Below are 10,698 nucleotides of genomic sequence, written 5' to 3' on the forward strand. Positions count from 1 at the left end.
AAATAAAAATACTAACATTTTCTTTTAAAAAAGTAAAAAGAAGATTAAGGAAAAAAATAATAAAAAGGAATCAGCATATGAAGTGTGAAATGAGTTAACAAAAACTTTTATTTATTTATTTATTTTTAAAATATATAATAAAAACTTATTTGGTAAGTTGTCTGTAATAAATAAATATCCAATACCCAAGTAACCAAAAAGAGAAAAGAATAGTGAATAAAAATAAATAAATTAAAATAAAATTTAGAGCATCACTGCAAATGATCCAGTGGATGGAAGGCTCAAAGATGTTAAACCTCCGCATGACTTGTGATAAACCTCTTTAAACAAAACCACCCATCAACCCTCTTTCTATTTTCTTTGAATTATTCAAACAACAAAGGCAGAAACTTTGATGAAACCCCAACATAATCTCATTTGAAGAGAGCAAAAAAAAAAAACCCAGAAAAGTTTTAGTTTCATAAAGGGTAAAGGTAGTGCAAAAATGGAAGAAAGAAACAGTAACAATAGCACAGTAAACAATGTGGCTAGAGCCATCGTTGCAGCCCTTGATTGGAACTCTACTCCTGATGCTCGGAAAGCTGCCGTTTCTTACATTGAATCTGTATTCTCTTTCTCTCTCTATCTTTCTATTTTGTTTTGTTTTTGTTTTGTAAATTAATTAACTTTGGCTGTTAAGATTACCTCTTTAAAGTACATATCATTCGGTGAACTTTCCAACTTTGAATCAGAAAATGTCAGAATTCGTAACTTTGAACTTTTTGATTCAGTAGACTAGTTTTGAACTTCTATGAATTTGGAAATTTTCTGGAATTTTTTTCAGGGAGACTGTTTAGTTGTTCAATTAAGCTAGAGGATCGTTATAATTTGCTTTACGAAATTGATAAGTCTCTCTTAGCTTTTCCATTTTGACGAGATTCGTCTGTTTCTTATGTTATTTCCTTTATCTTTGTTTTTAGGGTTTAGGCTCTTTTCTGTTTGGTTTTCTTGGCATATTCTTGGTCTTTGCATGTAAATTAATCAACTTTGGTTGTAAAAAGTTCCTAATTGAAGTTTATGTCATTTGGTGAAAGTTTTGAACTTTGATTCAGTAGACGTTTTGAATTGGTGGAAAATTTGGAAATTTATGAACTCTTCTTTTTGAAGGTTGATTAGTGGTTCGATTGAGTTTAAGGTTTTAATCTAAAGTGTCATTGTAATTTGCTTTTGTGAACCTTATAGCTCTATCTTAGCTTTGCATTCTTAGCTTTGCATTCTGACTAGAATGTGTCTGTTCCTCCCATTTCTTTTACTTTGCACTTTTAAAATGGAGTTTGTGATTCTTTGCTGTTTATGATTGATAAATGTTCAATGTTTATATTTAATCGAACTTCGATTCCTTCGAATGATTTGAACTGTTTGACAATTGTTCCTTGTTTAGACATTTAGACGGTTTACTAATAATATTATTAGGATTTAAGGACATCAGCAAGTAAGTATGAATAATTAGGTATTGTGCTGAAATTTTTAAGCACGATACAAAAAGCAATCGAGTTTTTCAGGCTGTATGTTTTCTTGCATCTTTAAGATATAGTTTAATCAGTGAAGTTTTGTTAAGTAAAACTGAACTCGAAAAAACTGGTTGGGAGAGAAGCTGTATTATGACAGCTAAAGGCTTCCTGTGACAAGAGCTTATGAAATGAAGCTTGGGAAGCCTGTCTGTGTCCTCTGTGAATTAGTGTCTTGCTTTTATATCATGACCATAAATACTTGCATGTTTTAGTTTTATATCACTTTAGTGACTTATCTCTCTTGAATATTTACAGATTAAAGCAGGAGATATACGGGTTTTGGCAAACACATCATTCTTATTAGTTAAAAAGGATTGGTCTTCAGAAATACGATTACATGCATTTAAAATGCTACAGGTTAAGCTCATTCACCATTATTTCCTTTCTGTTCTTGCTGCATCCCCTCTTTAATGAAACTGGTGCTGTCCATGACTTAATTTTAAAGATTCATTACTTGATTTCTATCATGTTAATTTTGATTAAATTGCGTGTCTTGAGTTGTGACTTTAAGATCCTTGTCATCTTAATCTCTGTGCAGCACTTGGTTCGATTGCGGTGGGAGGAATTCAGTCCCTCAGAACGTAGGAACTTTTTAAACGTTGCTGTTGAGTTAATGTCTGAAATTGCAGATCCTTGTGAGGAATGGGCTTTGAAAAGTCAAACGGCTGCCCTAGTTGCTGAGGTTTTCAACACATTACCCTGGCAACCTAGCTTTTTTCTTATTTGCTATCTCGGATTATCATTTTTCATTTATGTTTCATTTTTCATTTTCTTTTTGGGGCTTTGTTTCAGGTAGTTAGAAGAGAAGGACTAAATCTTTGGCAAGAGCTGTTTCCGTCGCTAGTTTCCCTATCCAGCAATGGCCCTGTTCAAGTAAAGCTCTTTGTAATCTATACGTAGTCATGATCTTTTTCTATTTCTTGAATCATACATTGAATGATTCCTTGGATATTTTTTCCCCATTTTAGGCTGAGTTGGTCTCAATGATGCTGAGATGGCTTCCTGAAGATATTACAGTCCACAATGAAGATTTGGAAGGTTTTTATCTCTCTTGATTTGAATTGTTTGCACCAACTGAATAATTTCATTCTCTCAGCACCCAATATCTCAAGATGCTGCTTCTATTCAAACCTTAGAAGTAGTACACTTCCTTTTCTTTCATAACTTTTTATTTTGAGGCGGTTATATGTTTAATATGTTTTAAGCTTCGTTTGTTTTTCTACTGCTTTTTGCTTCTCTCTGAAATAAATTTATCATTCAGGTGATCGGCGTAGATTACTGTTACGTGGGCTTACTCAATCTTTGCCAGAAATTTTGCCACTACTATACACAGTATGCCTCTATCTTTTGTAGAACATACATTGCTTCCTTTAGCATTATTTACGATCCTTAATTCTTGGTACAGTTATTGGAAAGGCATTTCGGGGAAGCATTGAGTGAGGTGGGTAGACAACATCTTGACATAGCAAAACAACATGCGGCTGCTGTAACAGCTACTTTAAATGCCATAAATGCCTATGCCGAATGGGCACCTTTGTCTGATCTTGCTAAATTCGGCATCATTCATGGGTATGATATTCTTCTTTTCACTTCTCGAAAGATAGCGTTTTAATCATTGGCGTGATCCCTTCCTTACACTCTCATCTCTGTATTTTGACAGGTGTGGTTTCCTACTTTCTTCTCCTGATTTTCGCCTTCATGCTTGTGAGTTTTTCAAACTTGTCTCTCCGAGGTATGCTTTATGGTTTACATGATTAAAGTACAGATTTTCTCTCCTAGAAGACTACTGCTTGACGTTGCAAACTCTCGATTCCGGCATGCAGAAAGAGACCTGCTGACGACTTTGCTTCTGAATTTGATTCTGCAATGAGTAGCATCTTTCAAATCTTGATGAATGTATCTCGGGAATTCTTGGTCAGATCTAACTCAGCAGGCAGGGCAATAGATGAAAGTGACTTCGAGTTTGCAGAATATGTTTGTGAAAGTATGGTATCTTTGGGTTCCTCAAATTTGCAATGTATTCTCGGAGACAGCACTACATCCTCTCTCTACTTACAGCAGGTAATGACTGTCAAAAGATTGCAGCAAGTTTTTTAGAATTACTTTGATTTAAGTTGTATTTCTGCAAACAGGTTTCCTAACAGGAGTGTATTTTAGTCATTTGTTGCTTCGACTTTTCATCTTTCTTGAACTACATGAGTCTGATACATATCCAGACATTGGTATGGGGATATGATCCCCTATATGTGTCCAACAATCAGACCTAGTCCAAGTAACATAATTTTAGTCTATATGCAGGATTGTGAACCATTTTCATTTGCTAATTCTTTTAGCTACTTTAGTCTAGTGATGAGTAATAAAAACTTATGGCCTAATATTTTATCTTTTTTCAGATGCTTGGGTTCTTTCAACATTTTAAGCTAGCTCTTCATTATCAATCCCTGCAATTTTGGTTGGTATGTGAAAGTTTTTTTGTAAATTATTGCGATAATAAAGCATGAATAACAAATAACTAAGTTAAAATAAATGTTTTCTCTAGGCACTGATGCGGGATTTGATGTCAAAGCCGAAGCTTTCAGTGCATTCATCTGGAGAAGGGTCAGCTGCTAACAATGCAGACTCAAATTCAGTTCAGGTTGATAATGAAAAGAGAAAGATTTTAAGTTTTCTCAATGATGATATTTGTAGTACGATTCTGGATATATCATTCCAACGCATGCTTAAGAAAGAAAAGCTTATCACTGGAAAAGCCCTTTCTCTAGGGACTTTGGAGTTGTGGAGTGATGACTTTGAAGGAAAGGGTGATTTTGGCCAGTACCGTTCTAGACTTGTATGCTCTACCATCTCAGATGCATTTATATTTTGATCTTTGATTTATCTTCCTTCGATTTGGAAATTCAAGCATAAACATACTTTTTTTTTTTTCATTGCAGTTCGAGTTAATCAAGTTTATTGCTTCAAACAAGCCCCTTGTGGCTGGTGCTAAAGTTTCTGAAAGAATTATTATGATCATTAAGAACCTCTTGAACTCTCCAATGCCTGCTGAGGTTTCACCCTTTTCATCTTGTTCCTTTCCATTATACCTAGTGTTCAGGTTTTCAGGCTTAAAAGCTTTTATTGTTTTTACCTTTACAAACTTCCAGGACTTAGCAGTGATGGAAAGCATGCAAGTAGCTCTGGAAAGTGTTGTTAGCTCTATTTTTTATGGTTCGAATGAGTCTGCGGGGGGTATTTCAGAAGTTCACGTTGCTTTATGTGGAATATTTGAAGGTTTGCTAACAACTTGTCTGTATTTTGTTAGAGGCTCTATGTTTATGATACCCATACCTACCAAAAAACTCTGTTTACCGTGAATTGAAGGTTTACTTCGGGAACTTCTTTCATTGAATTGGACTGAGCCCGCCCTTGTGGAAGTACTTGGGCACTATCTAGATGCAATGGGTCCCTTCCTGAAGTATTTCTCAGATGCAGTTGGTAGTGTCATCAATAAGCTATTTGAGCTCCTAAATTCACTTCCTTTTGTTGTTAAGGTTCTCTTCTTCTTCTTCCTTTTCATCTTTTTTCCCTAAGGACCAAGACTTGTCTTTTTTACCTTAAGTTTTGTTTGGCAGGATCCTTCGACGAGCAGTGCACGGCATGCAAGGTTGCAAATTTGTACATCATTTATTCGGATAGCCAAAGCAGCTGACAAAAGTATTCTGCCCCACATGAAGGTAATGCATCTGTCAAGCAAAATGATAAAATTTCCAATTGAAGCTTTGAAGTTTCTGAAATGCTAACTTAGATACTTTCAATTTGAGGAGCGGATACAGATTCCCTTATATTTAAACAGCATATTCTTTCATGCTCATACGAAATTAGAGCTACTTACTTGCCAATTGCCGTGTGTATTCTTTTGCAGGAGGAAAGCATTGTGAAATTCTAAATTTGCAATGGTTGTTTAGCTCTTAAATTTGAGTAGAAAATGTCCACATTATCCTTGAGCAAATACTTATTTGTGTGCTTCATAAGGCAATTCATTAGAAACTGTCACAGGTTTAGATTGTTAGCTTTTAAAACCATCATTTATATGCCTGTTTATAAGTTTTGGGGAAACATATGTTTTAGTTGAACTTTATATTCACTCCATGATGTTTCTTATGCAGGGTATTGCTGATACCATGGCGTATTTGCAAAGAGAAGGCCGTCTGCTTCGCGGTGAACATAATCTTCTAGGTGAAGCATTTCTTGTTATGGCATCTGCTGCAGGGTAATTACTTGCTTAAAGTTTTTCAATTGCTATGTAAAGCTGGATTTCTTTTCTTTTTCTTATATGACATTTGTTGAAATGGAGCAGGGTTCAACAGCAGCAAGAAGTTTTGGCATGGTTACTTGAACCCTTGAGCCAACAATGGATACAAATAGAATGGCAAAACAATTACTTGTCCGAACCTCTTGGACTAGTTCGTTTATGCTCCGAGACAGCATTTATGTGGTCACTGTTCCACACTATCACATTCTTTGAGAAAGCACTCAAGAGGAGTGGAATGAGGAAAGGCCAAAGCAGCTCAACATCAAGTTCTACCCCACATCCAATGGCTTCTCATCTGTCTTGGATGCTTCCTCCCCTCTTAAAAGTATGCTATTGTGACCTATATCATATATATCTTATCTAGAAGATACTATAGAAACAGGCTGTTACAACTCTATTGTTCTTCTGCAGCTGCTTCGTGCTATACATTCCCTTTGGTCACCATCAGTATTCCAAGTATTACCTGGGGAGATTAAAGCAGCAATGAGCATGAGTGATGTGGAGCGGTCTAGTCTTCTTGGCGTTGGGAACCCCAAATTGTCAAAGGGTGCATTAACTTTCATAGAGGGATCTCCGTTTGATGTGAATAAGGAAGGGTATACTGAACCAAATGAAGCTGATATACGGAATTGGTTAAAGGGTATCAGAGACAGTGGGTAAGTATGGCATTTGCACATTTTCTGACATAGGAAAATGGTCTTCCTAAGAAACAATGCACCGTTAATTCTCACAATAACGTGGATGGCGCATAAATTGAAGGATCCCTAAATGATATCTTGATTTACCCCAAAAGGAACTCCATTTTTTGTCTGGTGTGTATTTGGTATAAAGTGCTTAGCTATGTGATTATGAACCGTCTAGAGTTAAACATGAACGCATATATCATTTTGAAAACTGAAAAAGAAAATATTTTGATAGGTAATGAATAATTTGGTAGATTAAAGAAAGGGCTAAAGATCATATCCTACCTTTATCGAGGATTCAGGAAGCCTTCTCCATTTCGTAGCTTTGTAGACAAAACTAATATTTTGGAAGGCATACTTCAATCATCATCCACTCCTCGAGTCTTTTTCTAATTGGTGTTAATGCATCTTCCACATTCATAGGTACAATGTATTGGGACTATCTGCAACCATTGGAGATCCGTTTTTCAAATGCACTGATGTTGATTCTGTTGCTTTAGCTCTAATTGAGAATATACAGTCAATGGAGTTCAGACATACAAGGCAGCTTGTTCATTCTGTTTTGATTCCTTTGGTTAAATCTTGTCCTCCCGACATGTGGGGGGTATGGCTGGAAAAGCTACTGCACCCGTTATTTGTCCACTGTCAGCAAGCTCTGAGCTGTTCATGGTTTGGTCTTCTGCATGAAGGTCGGGCGAAGGTTCCCGATAATCATGGTATCCTTACTGGGTCAGACTTGAAAGTGGAAGTAATGGAAGAGAAGTTACTCCGAGATTTAACTCGTGAGATATGTTTGCTCCTTTCTACTATATCGTCACCTGGATTAAACACTAGCCTTCCTGCTTTAGAACATTCGGGGCATGTTGGTCGCGTGGACATGTCTTCCCTTAAAGATTTGGATGCATTTGCACCGAGCTCTATGGTTGGGTATGAAACTAAATTTTTTTCCTTTTAGTGTTGACATCCAACATTACTTTTACATTCACGATATTATACTATTTCGTTCTGTAAACCTAGTTTCTCAACATTTTGGATTTGTTTGCAGTTTCCTTTTGAAGCACAAAAGCCTGGCAATTCCAGTACTCCAAATTTCGTTAGAAGCATTTACTTGGACAGACAGTGAAGCTGTGACCAAAGTTTGTTCTTTCTCTTCTTCTGTGGTTCTTCTAGCTATACTTACGAACAATGCCGATCTCCGGGAATTTGTTTCGAGAGATCTATTTTCTGCTCTCATCCGAGGTCTAGCCCTTGAGTCAAATGCTTTTATCAGCGCTGATCTGGTTAACCTCTGTCGCGAAATATTCATTTATCTCTGTGACAGAGATCCGGCTCCCAGACAGGTTAGTTTTCGGAACACTAATTTCTCCATCAATGTTAAGTTGATACACTCTCTGATCATACAAGTGCCTCAAAATATTAATTCAATGATGCATTTGTTGGACTATCCCAGATTTTACTTTCCCTCCCTTGTATTACCCCAAACGATTTACATGCCTTTGAAGAAGCCTTGACAAAGACCGCAAGTCCAAAAGAACAAAAGCAGCATATGAGAAGCTTGCTTTTATTAGCTACTGGGAACAACCTAAAAGCTCTTGCTGCTCAGAAAAATGTAAACATTATTACAAATGTTACTGGTAAAGCCCCCCACTTTCATCTAATTGCCTTCCATTTTTGTTGATGTGTGTTCCATGGACATATCCTTACCAGTTTACAACGTTTTCCATTTCAGCGCGGGCACGTGGTCCAGTCAATGCTCCAGGAAATGGAGTCGAGGAGGGCGACAGTGTGGGCTTGGCAGCGATACTGTGACGGATTTTTCTGGATTCGGTGTTTGTACAGAAAGTTTAACCCGGAAATGAAAAAAGAAACATCTTTGACAGACAGTTAATACAATGAGGTAGATGGAAGCTATTTTCTTTCTTTCTTTCTTTCTTTCTTTCGTTTTGCATCTTATGATCTGAAATAGAATTTACTTGGCTGATTCTTGCACCATGTTTGTTATCCTAATATTTATTCCGTCTCTTTGGCTGACTATAACATCAAACTACTTATATTTTGGTGGTGGCAATCTTTTTCGTTACTTGGACTCAGGATGAGTGCCGGATAAGTGGGATATTGATATTTGTTGGATATGAATATATTCAATTCATTTTTAAGTTTTATATATTTGAAGCATCATAATCCTTGTCCGAGTTTGAATTTATGTGATAATTGGGATTATAAGAACCCATGTCTCTGCCTTACTCCTTTTATGTTGATATAAATTGTATGAAATATTTTGGTTTAAATAAATATAAACTGTATAAAAATTATTAAAACGTGTAATATTTAATATAAAAATATGTTTGAATTATTATGAAATTAAAGGAAGGAAGAAGAAATGAATTTTGCAATTAAAAAAATATTTTTTTTAAATTGTATTTAATACATTGACGGATTCACAAATAATAAGAATAAAATACATGTTGATTTTTAAAAAAAAAAAATTAATCTGTTTACATAATTTTATATTACTTTATTTTTTATTTATTGATAAATATTAAAGAGATTAAAACATTTCTATTTCTACGCTGGCCCATCTTTACAGTTGATATGCGATTTCTTTTGTTTATATCGTTAATTCTTTCTGTCCAGCAAAACGGCGCCGTATGGGCTTTCGCTAAAGATAAGCAGATCAAATAAAATCAAGATGAATGAACGGAGCCCAAAGCCCGAAAAGATAAGCAAACCAAATAAGCAATCTACCAGTCCTCTACAACCGCTTTCAATATTTATGAGAAAAAACCGTTGGGTTAAGATGGTAAAGTTGAAGTTTTGCGGACCCTGATATCTTAAGCTCAGTAAAAAATTTAATAATAATTATGTAAAAAGATATGATATAATATCTGAATGTATTGAAATTATCATGATATAATTTATTATTTATTTTTCAGTCAAATGCGAACATAAGTTCATCGAAGGCAGAAGGTCAGAAAATACTACATGCAGTGACACGAAGGCAATGTTAAAGAGAAAGTTAACAAAATAAAACATGAAACAGCAGTCATTCAAAATGGAGGTTCATTCATGCTAGATATATGGATACAAATTATAAAATCTTGCTCTGAATTAGGCTTCGCCACCAGTATTTGGATATGATAGTCTCAAATGATGTCTTCAATAGCACAAAATCACAAAAAATGAGAAAGGCTATAAGGACAGAAGCTCCAAACAACCAAAGAACAAACTTCTCTTACGACAATGGATTGAATTTACATCGAGGGCAGATTAACACTAGAACCCTTTCTCATCACCCTTTCAATCAACTCCTAAAAGGCATCTTTGCATCATGGGATCTTTAACTTTACTTACACCTATCGAGTTCGGCTAGCCTCCTGTTGCTCTCGTCAATCAAAAGCACGAACTAAATCACTAAATCATCTTTTGACTTAAGAGTACCTTCAAGGCCATGACTTTACAAGCCTATGACCTTGCAAGACTCATACAATAGGGACTACATCCCTGATGTAGACAAAACACTTGTCTATTTGTACATCATATATATGTTACCTTATATGACAATCTATATTTACATAAAATGACATTAGTAGATCGACCGAACTCCAAAGAACGCGAAACTAATATAAAAATGACACATGAAGTCTCAAGAGGATTGAAGATACCCTTAAAATCAAAGAACATGATCTCTCTCTTTCTCTCTCTCTCTCGCTCTCTCTCTATCTATCTTGCTCCCTCCTCTTGAACTCTAGCCCTCTTAAGAACTTAAATTCCAATAAATTATAATTATCTACGACTCACCACTCACCAAATAAGCATTAATAAACATGCATAAATACTTGAGATAAACTTGAGAAAAAGATATCTAAAACATTAGTATAGAGCACAAAGATGTCTAAAACATGATAATAATAAAAATACGAAGATTTTGAAACTCATGCTTTATTTTATGCATTTCTCTAGTGAAATAACATCATATCTCCTTTTTTTTTTCTTTCTCAAATAAACTGAAAGTGAACATGGAAAATAAGCAGCCAAAACTTCTCTTTTAATCAAAGTGACAGGAGAAAGAAAAGAAAATATATTTTATTATTATTGAAACATATTATTTATTATCGTTTAAGAGCAAAATAAGATTATAAAAGTAATATTCCAAGAAAATGTAATATAATAAACA

The 10,698-nt window shown here is 35.2% G+C and overlaps 1 protein-coding gene across 1 annotated transcript; it reads left to right on the top strand.

Annotated features, from left to right (window-relative positions):
• Positions 1-236: 236 nt before the first annotated feature.
• LOC107893251 (protein HASTY 1) lies at positions 237-8,686 on the top strand. The gene is made up of 22 exons (XM_016818189.2): positions 237-604; positions 1,806-1,907; positions 2,089-2,232; positions 2,343-2,423; positions 2,519-2,588; positions 2,812-2,882; positions 2,956-3,119; positions 3,211-3,282; positions 3,374-3,611; positions 3,944-4,006; positions 4,090-4,380; positions 4,484-4,597; positions 4,694-4,820; positions 4,911-5,080; positions 5,162-5,263; positions 5,696-5,799; positions 5,887-6,166; positions 6,253-6,497; positions 6,948-7,451; positions 7,570-7,864; positions 7,975-8,158; positions 8,254-8,686. Exons 1-22 carry the CDS (start codon positions 485-487, stop codon positions 8,331-8,333), a joined length of 3,621 nt encoding a protein of 1,206 aa, XP_016673678.1. The 5' UTR covers positions 237-484; the 3' UTR covers positions 8,334-8,686.
• Positions 8,687-10,698: the final 2,012 nt, after the last annotated feature.

The sequence above is a fragment of the Gossypium hirsutum genome, chromosome A13 (assembly GCF_007990345.1).
Source record: "Gossypium hirsutum isolate 1008001.06 chromosome A13, Gossypium_hirsutum_v2.1, whole genome shotgun sequence".
Taxonomy (NCBI): Eukaryota; Viridiplantae; Streptophyta; class Magnoliopsida; order Malvales; family Malvaceae; genus Gossypium; species Gossypium hirsutum.

Bases quoted from the DNA above. Each gene is read 5' to 3' on its own strand.
- LOC107893251 (XM_016818189.2), top strand. From the start codon at position 485: ATGGAAGAAAGAAACAGTAACAATAGCACAGTAAACAATGTGGCTAGA. The intron at 3,283-3,373 runs GTATGCTTTATG...TCCGGCATGCAG, and splicing joins TTCAAACTTGTCTCTCCGAG to AAAGAGACCTGCTGACGACT. The intron at 6,167-6,252 runs GTATGCTATTGT...GTTCTTCTGCAG, and splicing joins TGCTTCCTCCCCTCTTAAAA to CTGCTTCGTGCTATACATTC.